Source organism: Musa acuminata, chromosome BXJ3-7, assembly GCF_036884655.1.
Source record: "Musa acuminata AAA Group cultivar baxijiao chromosome BXJ3-7, Cavendish_Baxijiao_AAA, whole genome shotgun sequence".
In the NCBI taxonomy this organism is placed as follows: domain Eukaryota; kingdom Viridiplantae; phylum Streptophyta; class Magnoliopsida; order Zingiberales; family Musaceae; genus Musa; species Musa acuminata.
Genome location: NC_088355.1, coordinates 41,430,744 through 41,446,643, shown reverse-complemented (window position 1 = coordinate 41,446,643; position 15,900 = coordinate 41,430,744). Strand labels below are relative to the sequence as shown.

At 38.1% G+C, this 15,900-nt stretch overlaps 2 protein-coding genes across 7 annotated transcripts; both read right to left on the bottom strand.

The window, feature by feature from the left end:
- Nucleotides 1-1,336: 1,336 nt before the first annotated feature.
- On the bottom strand, nt 1,337-15,470 carry LOC135586911 (zinc finger CCCH domain-containing protein 18-like). Its single transcript, XM_065159797.1, has 11 exons — nt 15,190-15,470; nt 14,968-15,112; nt 13,495-13,616; nt 13,057-13,244; nt 3,663-4,584; nt 3,377-3,544; nt 3,116-3,295; nt 2,407-2,483; nt 2,141-2,311; nt 1,953-2,046; nt 1,337-1,802 (listed from the first exon to the last, which is right to left on the bottom strand). Exons 1-11 carry the CDS (start codon nt 15,348-15,350, stop codon nt 1,730-1,732), a joined length of 2,301 nt encoding a protein of 766 aa, XP_065015869.1. The 5' UTR covers nt 15,351-15,470; the 3' UTR covers nt 1,337-1,729.
- On the bottom strand, nt 6,904-12,038 carry LOC135586211 (WRKY transcription factor SUSIBA2-like). 6 transcript variants are annotated; one of them, XM_065158256.1, is made up of 7 exons: nt 10,895-12,038; nt 10,155-10,349; nt 9,068-9,131; nt 8,590-8,971; nt 8,340-8,466; nt 8,120-8,226; nt 6,904-7,583 (listed from the first exon to the last, which is right to left on the bottom strand). In XM_065158256.1, exons 5-7 carry the CDS (start codon nt 8,388-8,390, stop codon nt 7,172-7,174), a joined length of 570 nt encoding a protein of 189 aa, XP_065014328.1. In that variant the 5' UTR covers nt 8,391-8,466; nt 8,590-8,971; nt 9,068-9,131; nt 10,155-10,349; nt 10,895-12,038; the 3' UTR covers nt 6,904-7,171. The 6 variants fall into 6 exon arrangements, with proteins under 6 accessions (XP_065014328.1, XP_065014326.1, XP_065014327.1 ...); XM_065158257.1 differs by having other exon boundaries at nt 7,556-7,583; XM_065158254.1 differs by having other exon boundaries at nt 8,590-9,131.
- Nucleotides 15,471-15,900: the final 430 nt, after the last annotated feature.

Sequence of the window (15,900 nt, the reverse complement as noted above, 5' to 3'; positions counted from 1 at the left end):
AATTAGTTCACCTCCTCCGGGAAGGAGGCTCTCCACGCTAACGTTCTATGCCCACTCTTCACGTCAGCTCTCTACGATAGTTTTCCACATCAGCTCTCTAAGAAGGAGCTGCACTTTCACATGGAACCAAGTTAACTCATCGATCAACAGCCTCAATGTAATAATAATTATTTTATCTATTTTAAATGTTGAGCCATTTTGATGTATCCTCTAATGGGTCAGACACCGATGAACAGAGAACAAAAAAACAAGCATCTGGATTTGGATTTGGATTTGGATCGCATCAATGTTGGGAAGTCGTTTTCGAGTCGGCTGATGGCGTGCACACAGTTTGTGAAGGCTGTCATGATCTAATCCAGCCAAATTTGCTTAAACCACAGGAGTCAAACTCAAAACACCGAGTAGAATCATGTCCATGAGAATATCTTTGTGCAGCAGCAGTGGTTGACAGGGAGTTGGATGGGGGAGAAAGCTACCGCACAGAAAAGTTGACAGGGACTGCACTGCTTATAGACACCTCCAATATTAATGCAGGCAATCTAACATCCCCTGAAGAAGACAACCAACCTAATCTCCTGATCGGCAGAGCATGGCCGTCATCGTTTCTGTTAGCCAAATGTGATCCAGGGAAGACGGCGATGGCAGCAACGATACGCATCAGCGATGGTGACGAGGTGCAGCCTCTCGTTTCTGCGAAGGGCCAACTCGCGGCCGGAAGTCGCAGTCATGGATGTTCGATCACTCGACTGAGATCGAGCGGTTCCCATTTGCAGGCTTTCTGGGTCATTTCTCTCGTCTAGTGATTCAGGGAAGATTCAGGGCTCAGTTCCTTCACAAAGAGGAGGAGAAGAAGCATTCCCCTTGGATATGGTTCTTAATAGAATTAGTTTTAGATATCACAGGAGATTTGATAGCAGCTGAAATGGGTTAATTAGATATTATCCTATAGTTAGTTATCTTTAGTATCTCCATCTTTATGCATTAAAAAGTTACATTGACATTCCTATAATTACGAAAGCGAAACATCAGTGTTTAGTATCTCCAGAGATCTAACACTTGATGGCTTGTGCTCTTCAAGATGTTTGGTCTTAATCATCAGTGTGACAAAACTAGTAAAATAGTGTGCAGAGACAGCTGACTGCAAATAGTGGCAGATAAGCCAAGAAAAATGACTGATGAGTTCAACCACATACCCAACATTACAGTTAAAGGGCAATCACTAATCAGAACTTTGATACTAAAAGGAATAGCCATTTGAAAGCAAGCAGGCTCAGCAAACTAATTCAACTGTCACATCACATAGCAAAGTCAAAAGACCATCCAACTTAATTTGGTATTCTACGAAAAACATAATTGCTGTAAAATTATAGTATCTGTTGGTACATTCGCAAATCTGTCTTAAGTTTCTATTCATATGGGTATGTAAAATGTCAACAACATTGCATAACCTCTAAACCACAAAATTTCACTTGTCACTCTATCAGAACAGCCTATCTTACATTTATCTCTTTCTAAGCATCCACATGATACTTTGTTCTGTGGCTAATAGTACCAAACTAAATGATTCCCGTTTTGATGTAGCTTTTCTATGATGTGTGAAAACTTCCTCTGGTGCAAGCTTCTGCCCTTGATGTTGATTTTGTAGAGCTTGGATGAGTTACTCCAAATACTTGACAAGTAGGGAGTCTTGAATGTGTAATCTAAATCTATGTATCGTCTTTGTCAATCTCTATGTGACTGTGGAGATGCTACTTCCTAGCCGAGGAGAAGCAAATGGACTTTCTGGAAGTTCAATGTGGTCACTGCAAAAGGAATTTGATAACAATCTTAAGGTTTAAGAGGGACAAACACACAAAATAGCATATGTTGATCTGCAAACAAAATTAATTTGGACTAGATATTGCATATCAATCATCATGATAAATGATATATGACAAAGCTCATTCGATTACCTATTTATATCATTACAATTGTTGTATGTCTGCTTAGATATGCAGTCATTTCTGGGGCCACTCTTAAAAACAGTTGAATGGCAGTCAAAATCATCTGCAGTTGAAGATTTTGAGTTTATAGTAGAACAATTGAACATTTTAAGATGGTGCCAGAAAATCTAGTAATAGAATGTGCTATCTTAATTTACCTTCTAAAACCTTTAGTTCTTCCATTCCCAAGCTGAAACATGATTGTTGTCTTGGCTGCTTAGGGGTTAGCTGCAGCTCAAATAGGTGTCTTCTCTCAAGTTCAATGGCAAGGTCATGATCTTTAGACAGCTTCCTTTGCGGAGATCCAGTACTTTTAGATATACCGAGAACTGCAATAGTATGTAAAGCCATTACATCAAAATACAGGTTAAGATTACAAGAGGTGGATATAGAATATGACAAAGTAATTGTGGCATTCACCGACTTAATTCAGTGTTCTGATCCACTGCAAACAATTGAGAAGGGAAACAATCTGGACTCCCCATTTTCTCTGCATACTTTCTGCAAATAAGATCGATCTACTAATGAGACAACTACAAATTGTTCTAGCTACAATTACTGAAGCAAAATGCTTACTAATTTCATGTACTGGCAGCAAGTAAAAGAAATTACATTTCTGGTGCACATGGTAAAAGAATCCAATTCAACATAAAAACACTTGACACCAAACTAAGAATTTTTCGACAATTTAAGTGAATTTAGCACTTGGAAAATTGTATAGAATCAAGACTGCACATTGCCATCATTGTCTATCTCTTGAGAGCTAAGAAAGAAAAACAACAAACAATTTTGACAACTTCGGCAAAAAATTGTACGAAAAAAAACAGAATTTTAGGAAAAATGGATTTTTCTTAAGGATAGTAAATGTGCCAAAAGTACAGCTATTATTTATTAAGATGAGAGTTGCGAACCACAATGAATTTATAAGGGCCCACAGTATCCCTACATCACAAATATGCATTACATGCTTGCATTCACACTCATTTCACCATTCAAAAATTCACAGGGTTTCAATACAGAAATAAACAAGAAAGATGACTTCTCTTATCACTCATGGCATATGTCCAGAAATTGACAGAATACCAACAAGAAACAAAAAAAAAGATCAAAATGAGCAGGAGAATGCAATTTACTTGTCTGTTAGCTTTGATTTTTCCTTATATGGCTTAACCAGGACTCTTGTGCCAGAGATATAGTGGGGATGTCCTTTTGCCAGAATATTTTTCACGGTCTCTGGATAGAGGAAACTCACAAACCCAAACATACGTTTCTCTTGCCGTGGAATCCTCACATCATGAACAGGACCATACTGACTGTCAACAAAGAATATGACTTTGAGCATGTACACATGCAATATTCTTGTCATCATAGAAGAAAAAGAAGTAATTCATTACTTGAAATAATTAAAAACATCTTCGCCGGTGAATGTGCTTTCAGCTGGAAAAGTAAGATATATCTGATGGGAGCTAGCAATTACTGCTCCTTGATCGATTCTGTCACTCCTGTACTCCATATACATACAAGCATCTTCTGCAAGTACAACTGAATGCTGCCCATGTGGTCTGCATTTTAACCATAAGTTATTACTTTCCAAGCATTTGGGGAAGGCTTTATCGAGAGAAACATTGTACTGCATGCACCGGAAAGAAACAAAAGACAACTTGGTAGATCAATGAATACCTGTCTATAATCCGAATGCTATTATTCAATTGATTAAGCAACTTTGTCAAGCTGAAACCAGCCTTCCCATGACGCTGGCTCTCTGTGAGGTATCCATCAGCCCGAAGCATTTTCCCATACTTCTCAAGATACATGGTGGGCAAAGAAGCTATAGAAACAGGCATCCCTCTCTTTGATTTCAGGAGCTCTATGATCTCCGATTCCAACTTTGAAAATGACCCAGGTGCAGAAACTTGGTCTTCTTTACCAAATTCATTCAGACTTGGATTATATGTATCAGAGAAGCCATCAGGGTTTGTCTGACCATGGAAGAACCGACAGTTGATGCCATTCTTACAGTAGCCCTTGGAATAGTAATGACAAGCTCTGGGAGGTGACTCAAGCCACCCAGGATGCAACCTCATGTTGATCCTCGAATTCAAACCTCTCTCAAATGCAGCCTCGGAAAAGCACTTATTTCTCAAGTAGTCAGGACATGAAGGATGCAAATGGTCTACCAAGCTCAATTGTTCAGCTTGGTTATAAAGACTGCCAATCAGATCAGTGTATGAAGAAGGTGGGAAATCTAGATTCTGAGAAATCAGCATCTGATCAGATAGTAGATGAGAGTCCGACAATGGAGCAGGGATGCTAAAGCTGGAAGGTGAAGAGAAAGGTCGTGATATGGTGGGGGAAAAAGACATATAGTGGAGCTTCTGATCATCAAGGTGCTGCATAGGACAAGAAAGGTTAGACTTCTGCAACAAAGTAAGATATGCTTTGGCTTGATTGACCAGAGAAAGGATCTGACTGTCGGGTCCAAATGCAAATTCCATAATTTCTTGATCTGTATGTTTCAAGAGAAGGTAGCCGATTAGCTTCATAGCATTCTCTGGTTCGAGCTTTTGGATTCTGTTGATTACAATCTTAGTACATTCAGCAACTTCCATCTCCAAATTCCTGTCGCAGCATAATTCAGAGAAGAGCATCAGTAGGATACACAAATAGTTCGGATACAATTAACACAAATGGGAAGCAGGAACAGTTTTTATGAAGAACAACTCCATGATAAAAAGATGCTATTGTTATGAAACATCACTCTCTCTTAAAAACACAGAGCACTAAAACTAAATGTGCAATGTGCTAACACTGGAAATCAACAGATCTGGTAAAGAAAGCAATATTTCTGTAAAAGAGAGCTTTAATAATACCACAATCATCACCATCTACAGTTAAAAGAAAAAGTAGAACTCGAGAAGGATGCAGGGAAAAGAAGGCAGTCATTCACCACCAAAATGCAGGTTTTCATTTTTCCTTTGAAATTTAACTTGTAAAGAGCACTAAAACCCAAGATTTGCACTCGATAAGCATCTTATTGCAACCATGGGAACAGTCCCAAAGCTAAAATAGAAGGCAACAAGTGGTGAACCGCAGCTTACACAAATAGAAATTGATGCAAAAGGATCTAAAAGGTGGAAGCATCTATCTCTCTTTCGACAGACAACTCCATGATTTATATACTTCCACCTATTTATCAGGTCAAGATTTATGTTACGACTCTCAACAGAATAAACATCTTCATTTCAGTCAAGAATAGCAGCAAACAAGAACTCTTTTTTCCCCCCAAACTCTACAGCAAAGGGAAGAAACACGAGAGAGGTGGAAGACAAGGGAATCTGCAGATGACCAACTCCCACCCCGGTAACTGCAATCAGAAATCCCCTTCAAGAGGAAACACATCCACGACATCTGTCAATATAAAAGATGAGCCAAAGATAAAAATCCCACCTTTGCCCAAAATATGGCATAGAAATCAATTTGCTAACACCAACTTGGACAAAACCAACAGCAATCAACTAAACCCACAACCCAAAAGTTCCACTTTTGCGAACAAATAGAAGAACAAAGCTTACTCACCCGATTGCACGTAAAGCCAGCCAAATCCTTGTGCTGCAGCAAAACTAGAGGAATAACGAGGAGTCAGAGAACAGTCAGAGCGCCGGAAAAGAAAACCTTATGCCGACTCGAGGTGAAGGCAGCCAATCACCAGAATTTATATTCCCCGTACCATGGCAAGTAAATACGCCACCTGTTTCTTAAAATAACAATATTCTACGCGTATAAATCTAATTTACATGGTAAGCGTATATTCACAAAATCTAGACGTGAAATGAGGAATTGAGGGGTTGCCTTCTGTGACCAATCTACTATTCATAGATTCCCCACGCTCCATTAACTTAGATGGTATGATAGACTGCTAATATTAGTTTTCTATTATACGAGTCATAAGAGAATGAAGGAAATAATATTGCAAATTAGGAAGAGAATAATATACCTATAATTAGGTAAAATAAATGAAGAAAATGAACTTGAAAATTGGACTGCTTTGACTTGCTGCAGGTCACATCCAATTGGGATTATTATACCACAATGTGACATGGAAAGTGGTGTTAAGGTGGCTTTAAATCATATTGATGGTGGTGGCAACGTGGTGACCATCTTAATTTATTTCTCCCATGTGGAGTGACTGTGTACTGAGACACATACAAAATGGTTTATCAACTCAGATCCTAATCCATCTTCGCCTTTTGCAATCTTGCATCGATGCAAGATAGTATGTGATAATATATTAGCTTGTAGTCAGCTAAAGAATCATATTTCAGCTACATACTTCAAACTTTTACATACATTGATTAAAAATTTAATATGATATCAACGTAAAAGATACTGAGATTAATGTATGGGAGGAACGATGCAATGAAGGATAATCCATGTGCTAGAATATGGAATGAGAGCAAAGTTCATGAAAGGCTGAAACAAACATCCGAGGGATTGTCTTGTGGTTCAGAATTCAGATATAACCAAGGAAGCAATTCAAACCAGAGATGACAAGCAAGAGAAACATCTCATGAGATAAATGAGGAGAGACCTCAAGATCATTGGAGAAAGCCTTTGACAAATTATGATGCTTGGAAAAGCTAGGGATTGTGGCATCTCACCCAAAGGTTTGAGATTAAAGAGTTCAACTCTAACATTTGCTCTTATTAAATTTGAAAGAAGAAATTTATATGTTCAAACCATCTCTGAAAAGCATGCAGACAACAATCCATTTTCATCAAAAATCTGGTTGGCACAAAGTAACCGATATCGAGTTCCTATGAAGTAGATACAACTCGGAATAACGAGATCAGAAGAACGTCCATAATAAGATTATAATGAACAGCCTTCGAGAGAAAATAATAATAATAATACATATTGAATCATGGGCTTACATGATCAGACCACAAATGTAACTGCTTACTAATGCTTGGAGGAAGATCTAATGGCGTATACTTGCAGGATGTAGCAATGTGGCTCACATGAGGCAAATAAAGATGTCGTGGAAAATGGTTCACAGGTAAATAACATCCGATCTTTGTTCTGTTATGAGACATAAGGATATCTTGAATTGCATGAAGTCCTCATCGACCCATCAATAAATTTCCTGGGGTTGTATAAGATATTCTAGTGCGTGAACTTCCATAGATTTTTTACAATGGAGTTGCTTGAATCACCAGCTTACCGGAACCAACAAATTGTGCTTGATGGTGCTGATGAATCTGGTCTGTTCCCAAAAGCTGCTGACTTCCATTTGTGGCATCGCTTTGACTGGTGCTGATGCCAACACCAAGGTCAAGGCTGATCGTGTTGCTCTTCGTTTGGGTGAGTGGGTGAGAAAAGGGTGTCGTAGTCATTGTACCAGTGAGAGCTGCTGTAGCATGGATTCTCAGAGAACCATCAGCATCTGTCACCACTGATGCAGATGCCTCATGGCTAATAGTCTTTGCAGCTGGTACATCATGATTATGCTTACCATTCGTAATTACTGCTTTCGGATCATGTGATGCCCTCTCGACATGTTTTCTTACAGGACAGCCGGCATTGGTGCGCTTATAGTAACTCCTATAAGTCAATAAGAAATAGAGGTAAAATTCTAGAGATCTTTTAGAAGCAAAGCAATCCTAGCAACTTGCCCTGGACAAGTTAAACACATTGGTAAAAGATAGAATTTCATAAAACAAAGAACAGAACATATTGACTTGTTCAAGTACCAGGTGACTAGTGTATATAACCTGAAAAGTAAAGATCTAGCATTAATACGAATGACAATCTAGATAAATGCTACTATGGTATATATAGCATATAACATATTAGCATATAGATCAGAAGAATCATAATATGCTCTTAAGAATTTGGTTTATGTCTGATTAGCAGGGGCTAGATAAACCAAAAAAAAAAAAAAAATCAGCAGGAAACTGGATAAACACAAAAGAAATAGAAAAAAGAACACAAAGTTGCCAACTATAATAGCTTTCTTTTTTATCTTGAACTATTGCCAAAGGGCCACTTGCAAAGTGAAACAAATGTAGATAAGAAAAGAAGTATTATCAGTAGTCAAGAAAACAAAACAAAATTTATGTTTTCAAGATGAACCTCACCTTGGTTTAGGATCCCCTTTAACTATTTTCTGCCCATACTTCCACCAACGATACCCATCATCCAAGATATCAACTTGACTCAGTGTTTGCACAACAACACGAGGCTCCTGGTCCATTTTGCCAATCAAAGCAGAATTTTTGTTAGCAATTTCCATTTTCCTGATTAGAGGTATTGCCAGATCAAGCAATTACTTAATACAATTGCCTCTTATATGTCAACCTTAATCACGAAATAGAAGAGGGCACCTGCGTTTGGACTCCAAATTACCATCTACAGCGACCTCATCACAATCATTGGATTGCCCTCCACCAGTTTAAGGAGACTCAGTAATACTGTTTGGATCAATCTGATGATACGTGTGGTCAGGTGCATTAGTTGACTCATCTGGAAATTTAAGGTTCCAATATAAAAGAAGAATAAAGTAAAAACTGTCAAATGGTAGAACTTATCCACTCATTGGCTCCCTTACCTTCAACACTCATTAAAGAAGACAATTTATCGGTTTTTTCCTCTTCATGGCAGGAGAGCATTGTACCAGCTGCTAAACGACGACTAGATTGGGGCTTAGGATGATCATGATGACCTTTATAGATGATTCCAGTGACCAGTCCATCATGAGAACATTCCATTTGTTTCTTCATTTCACAAGTAGGATGTGTGCATTTGTAATAGCTCCGAGGATATTCACTACCTTTGACATGCTTGTGCCCATACTTTCTCCAGTTATAACCATCTTCTGCAGATTTTTCAAGTATACTTGGATGATATAGGTTCACTTGGATCAGACTGAAACATCCGTGTGTTTTGCACTGACAATTTTGTCGGCTGTAATTCACCAGAAGCTGCTTCAGCTGGCACATAAACTCTCAAATTGGTTACTTCAATAGCTGAATTCGGAACAGATTCTGATAGAATTGATTCATTTTCAGACGCAACCAGGTTCTGACCTTGAGATTGATTTTGACTCTGCATAGAAGGCTCATGCTCTTTTTTGATCAAGCCTGCAGAAACCTGCAATAAACTGTTTAATATACTACAGGCAATGTGACTAATAATCATAGTAAAATGTAGACAGGTTCATATGCATTGATTAAAGCTAGTCCTTTCAATGAGAAAATAAGGTATCTGGAAAATGCAAAATCCATATCGATTACCAGCATATTACAACGTAGGAAATTCACAGGTCAGAGTTACAGATCACAGTTCTTCAATTAAACCTTCAAAACCATAAATGACTCCATAAAAGATGGCTAAGGAACAGTTTCCATGAAGAGGTCAATTAAGCATACCCAGGAACCTTCTTAACAAAAATGTAGAATGAAAATATGGATCTGAATCCCTGATAGACCATAAGCCAACCTGATTATTTTTGGTACTTGGACAAAGCCACATTATTTGCTTGGAAAAGTCAAAAAAAAGATATTAAAATTAGAATTCTGTTCAAATAATTTTCTCATTAGTCTAGTATTTGCATAATTCAACTACCAAACTCCCGTTTTATTCATTTATTCTCAGGCTATATTGGTAGATGTAAAAGTAATGGTTTGATTAGAGTTACAATTTTCAACTTTTCCGTAAACACGTTGGTATTTGCTGGCCCTGACTGAATCAACTTGATTCTACAAAACAGCATCACCCCATTAAGCAGATCATACTAGGAGGAGCTATTTAATGGTGAGTGTTTGTTGATGCAACAAAAGACCAAATTAAAGCATTCTCTAGTTGGAAAGTAAATTGTATCTTAATCTCTTCTATTTTATTCCAACAATTTGCCTACCCTTTTTACATATCTGTATTTCTATTTATTTAAGCTGTGAGGATATTTTATTTCAATCAAGCTAAATTTTGATTTTATTTTGCGATTACCTGCTCTGAGTGGCCTCCAGAAAACATGGTCATATTGTTACCTATCTCAGACTGGCACTCACATTTCACAGGAAGTTATTTACATATGGATACAGTGAGAATAGTGACTAAAGAATAAACAGCACCATCATGAATCATCAATATACTCAAAACTAGATTGGAAATTACCATAGGTCTTAATGAAGATAGGCCTAGACTATAAGATGCTCCAACTTGAGGTTTGAACTGAAAATCTTCAGGATTCCTTCCATCATATGCACTGACATCAGAAGTATGCCTTTGAGAAGATAAGGTGTCTGAACAAATAGTTTTATCCATGGCAGAGGACATATTGAGGGTTCCAGTAGTTGGAGAAGGCTGAACCTGCACCAAAGAATGCTAAAAGTACAAGTAAAAATTCTATTGTTCTAATCTCAATGTTAAAGTCTATGTATATGAAGCTATTATTAAAAACAGCAAAAGATGCAAGCTACATGTCATTGTATAACTCTCCTGACAATCCATGTTCTGCAGGATGAATGATCAGGAAGCATCCACCTTGTTCTTCCTAAAATAAAAACCAAGATTTTCACAAGGAAACACTAAATGATTACTAGGTACTAATGGTCCATTATTGAGAAGCTATCTAAGCAAGGGAACTGGCAGTATACCATATTGCTAGTTGTATACATCACCTCAAATCAACCTAGCAGATTCCTTTCATATATAAAGCAGCCAAATCCATTTTCAAGATAGAAAATTTGCATCCGGATTATAGACAGCGAAAAGAAGCACTGAGAATTTTAAACGTAATAATCATATATACCTTTGTTATGATGTTATTCTGAATTTTCTTTTGCTCAAGTAAAATCAACCTAAAACTGCATCATTCAGTCACCTAAAACTGAAAATTAATTTCTATTAAGTACCTGTAAAAACCGCACGAGAGTAAGTGTCCAAATTACTGCTTTCCATTCATCTTCAAGTGGAAGTTTTAGAAGTAGCACATATATTCTGATGCTCCAGCTCTGAATAAGAATGAATCCCCATACAGAAAAGCTTAATGAACCAAGCTGAAACGACTGACACACACAAAGATGGGTGCTGGTCCACAAGTCCATCAGAATAGGGTCAACGTGAATGCTTTTTAAAGTAAGAGAAATTCCCAATCAAAGTCAATACCAAAGCAAGTGTTTTGATAATTTCATGTCACATATAACGACATAAAGGTGAAGAAACATAACAGAACAAAGTGAGAATAACAATCTATTTAAAGGCCATGGACAATACGGTTCTACCGACCTTGCTCGCACTGGATAAATTTCAGAAGATAAAAAAAGCACACTCACGAATGAAAAAGATAAACTATAAAACTTCGTAGAACTTAAGCTATTAAAGATCGAATTACGAAACGCACATCAATTCAGAGCACATGATAGTGAAAGATTAGATTCTTATGAATGCTCACACTGCAGACGTCAGAACAATAGTCAATCCACGAATGAAGAATATTTAGATGATTAGTGAAAACCTTTTTCTTGTACACTAGAGGAAGAAAAATTATATAACCTAATAAAAAGATCTTTCATCCTGCCAAGCAAAAAGATCACGAACTGAGAAGTTCGTAAGAAAAGCAACTTTATTTCGTGTCCAAATACCAACGTCATCGAAGAAGACGCGAGATTCGAACAGCACATGCAGACAAGACGAAATGAAGCAAGTACAGAGATCACCCACCTTCGTGTTGGTGAGGATGGGGGATTCGAGGAGAGCGGGGGGGCTAAACCCAGGGTGTATCGTAAAGCACGGCGCCGCGCGATCCGGAGTTGAGCCGGCGACATCGACTTATACCTAGCGCCGTTCGCTCCGGCGAGGGGCTATCCGGCCTTCGGTCTCTCCAGGGCGTATCCTCCTCCCCGCCACTGCTACAGGAGCGGCAGCCCTCGAACCGCAGCTGAGTGCTGGTGGACCGCCGTCAGTTACTCCGCTGCCGATATGTCCGGCTGCAGGCTCCGGAATCCCCACCATTTCTGAATCCAAATGGGAGACGAAGAAGGGAGTCGCAGAGCATGAGCGAAGCCGAAGAGAGAGGGATGCGTTGTATCGGAAGGTAGTTGTAGAGGCATTTCAGTAAATTTAATGCTCGTCAGAGCCTTAATATTTTATATTTATTTGTAAAAAATAATTTAAAAATATTAATAATAAATTTATTAATAAAATAATAATCTTTGTTAACTGATCAAAATGCCTCTATTGGGTTGTTCGAAATTGTCGGCTTGTTTCCCCGTTGTTGTTCTAATTCTGAAATGACTACTATGCCCCTATGGGGGTTATATCACGCAGTTTGCACGTGATGAGTATGATATCATCTGAAGCAGGGATCAATTAGCACGAATGGTAAAGGCTTAGTGACACCTGTAGCTCTGCATTTAGGTAACGACTGTCACGTCCTCCGATTAACAGCTTGTTTAAGATGTCGTTCGTAATTATAATGATAACATCTCGATTTAATCCTATATCAAAATAAATAAATATTAAAATTAATTTTATAATAATCTAATCAGTATTTTATTATTAACTTGAACTTAAATATTAATAAATATGTAAACTTCTTAAGTAGAGAACAAATCAAAAAATAATGATCGAGTATACATGTAAACTTCAGGCGGCCATGATTATTAGACCACCTGAAGCTATTCAGCGGAAGGTGCTGCATATTTTTAAGCATTCAGTTCACCTTCCAGTTTGATATTGCTTCATTGCACGCTCCATTAGCATGGCATGATTTGGGGTTTGATGCCTTGGCGAGTTGACAGCAGTTTGAGATGCCAGCCATAATAATTTTAGTAAAGAAACAACCACGATAATTCAACTCTGCATACTTTGTAATACAGCAATCACCACACCTCATAAAAATATATATATATGTATGGAAATTTAGCAGTCACTGATAGGACAGGAAACAAACAGAAGGATTCTAAGTATACCGAATGATCAAGTGTAACAATGTAAATGAGTTATTTCGGACTTCAAACCCCTGTTGAACTCATCAGGATAGTCGATGCAAGTCCTTGAAGCTTTAATCAACAACCTCCGTCCACATAGTGTTGTCTACAGACAGGCATGTAAACATCAGCACCACCAATGAGCTCGGTTTGCGTTTCATTAGTCTTCCTCAGGGTAAAGGAAGCACGCCTACCACAAATCTCACACCGTGCCGTGAGCTTCATCACCGAGTCAGCTAGTGGAACAACATCAAGCACCGAACCAAATCTCTTCCTGTCAAAGTTGATTTTTCTACCTTCGTCAGAGGATGAAGCATTATAGAAGAATTTAGCCGAATTAACATGCATTAACATCCAAAATAAATGGTTGGGATCCAGATCGGAAGCACATACAAAAGGGTCTATTTGCATCCAGACCTGAGAACTGCACTGAACAGTACTGATAAACGAGTACATTAATCACCTTAAGTAGTCGCCATCCAGACCTGCACTGAACAGTACTGATAAACGAGTTCATTAATCACCTTAAGTAGTCGCCATCCAGACCTGCAACGACAACAGTCTTCCCATCGCAATCTGCTGCATTGCAGCAGAAGTCGTAAAGGTCTTCGAAGAATTGCGCTTCATCAATTCCTATCACATCCAACTACCAGAATGCAGCATCAGAAATAGAACTCGACGTAACAAAGATGCTCGGTTAATCATTTCAAACATGCGTACAAACAGTTGAACTCCAGATCATGATCCTTACTAACTTCCTAGTCAACTTGTGTAGTGTTTGGATTTCATATTCTCAAAAGAAAACATGAAATAAAAATCATCTCCAAGGTGTGTCTACGTGGGTTTGGGATTTTCTCATAATTTATGTAAAAAAAAATACAAAAATCCCATGACATAATTAGATGGGTCAACAACAGAAAGTCAGTAAATGAAGCAAAGAGAGATTTACATAATTAGATGGGTCAACAACAGAAAGTAAATGAACCAAAGAGAGATTAGCAGATGTATGCATGTTAGCCAAAATGAACTTCAGTAGATTCACACGATATGAATATGTTCACTAAATGAAACAATTTACAGAAATCAGTAGCACAAAAGTAGCCAATATCTACCTAACATCAATTAACACCTTGATTAATTCTATATCGGAAATAGACAAGATTAATATTGATTTATAATTCTAACATCAATTACCATCAACCTCAGCTTAAGCATTTTAGTCAATAATTTGGATCAAACAAAATTATAGCAAATTGTATCAGAGATGTACTATTGCAGCATGATGAGAGGCCTCAAGTAAAAAAATGCTACTCATGGATGGAGTCAAAAGACTCTCTCATGTACCAAATTTAATCAAGCCTTGACGATGACTCAACCTCAGTATCAACAATAATCTAGTCTTGACAAGGACTCAACTTCAATATAATAATACAATCTCGAGTTATTGGCTAATGATTTGGGCAAAACAAAATTATAACAGTATAATCTCAAGTTTTCTACCTGACATCAATTAACATAGAAAAAATGTAAAATATAACCTCAAGCTATGACCATGTAAAAATCAACATATGACTGAAACATGTAACAAAAAAATTGCATTTGCGTTTAGAGAAAGGAAACAATGATAGCCATCTATCAATCCAAGAAAATCATATTCAGAAAGTTAAACCACTAACTTAAATACTTCAATTGAAATTAACAATAGTATAATCATCAAACACTCATAAATTAATCCAAGTTATAACCTACTTCCTATGTGAGATTAAATTGGGTGTCACAAATCCCTTCACATTTGACTATATATACTCAAAAGAAGAAACTTCAGCCAATAAAATGATGCAATTTAAAACTTTGAGCCACACTCATATTATTTACAGTATTCTACAAATGCTCCACCAGATTTTGCAACCATAACAAGAGAAATGCACAGTGCATTGGGGTCAACAACTAGAATAGTAGGCAAAACTGCAAAACTTCTCTACAGAATCGAGATGTACCTTAGTGTATGCTTCAGCGCCTAATTTATCTCGGAATGACAAAAGCTCCGACACCGCAAAGCATGGCATCTTCACCCCATCGTGCGTCACTACAGAATCCAGTCCATACCTGTGATCTTTGTCGGATTTAATCATCGCCACGGATCTGCTTCGAAAGGGGACAAAAAGAGGAATTATGAGCGATACAAGACGATTAATGCAGCGAAAATTGTGGGAACTAACCTCCCATTGTTCATTTCGATCTGGATCCGGCGGAGGAGAGCGGTGGTCTTTCCAGCGAACATGGGGCCAAGGATCACGTGGATCTCACCGGACATCGACCGAGATTCCATCGGCAGCGAAACGTGGGCGTCACTACTAGGAGGAACGATTCGGCGATCCATCGGGGTAGAACGACGGCGAATCGGAGGGGAAAAGGGAGAAGAGAAGGGGAAGGGAGTCGGGGAGCGGATGGCGAGGCGGAGGAAAGTGGAAAGAAGAGTAGATGAATATGATTTCGATGGAGGGGCGGTTTCGAATTTGGCAAAACAAAAACAAAACAAAAAAAGGAGGGAAGAATATGATGTCCTTTTTATAATTTGCATCCTTTCGTTCTAAATTATTATTATTATTATTATTTTTGCCGTACTAATTTCTTTCCTCTTTTAACCGTCCATCTTCGTAACTATAACTGATTTGTCTGCGAATTTATAAACGAGCTTGGCAATTGCGTCGTGATTCGTGTGCCGTAAGTTTCATCTCGATGGGGCCGACCAAAGCTTAATTCACAATCTCCAATCAAGTACAATCAACCACGATCATGATCACACGAAACACAAAGCAAAGCGCCACGGTTAAGAAAGCCATTTGTTGGTTTGCGAAGTTTGGTGCCATCATGGCCGTTCATCATCAAGTATAAGGAATACACACACTCATGGTCACCCATCATCAAAC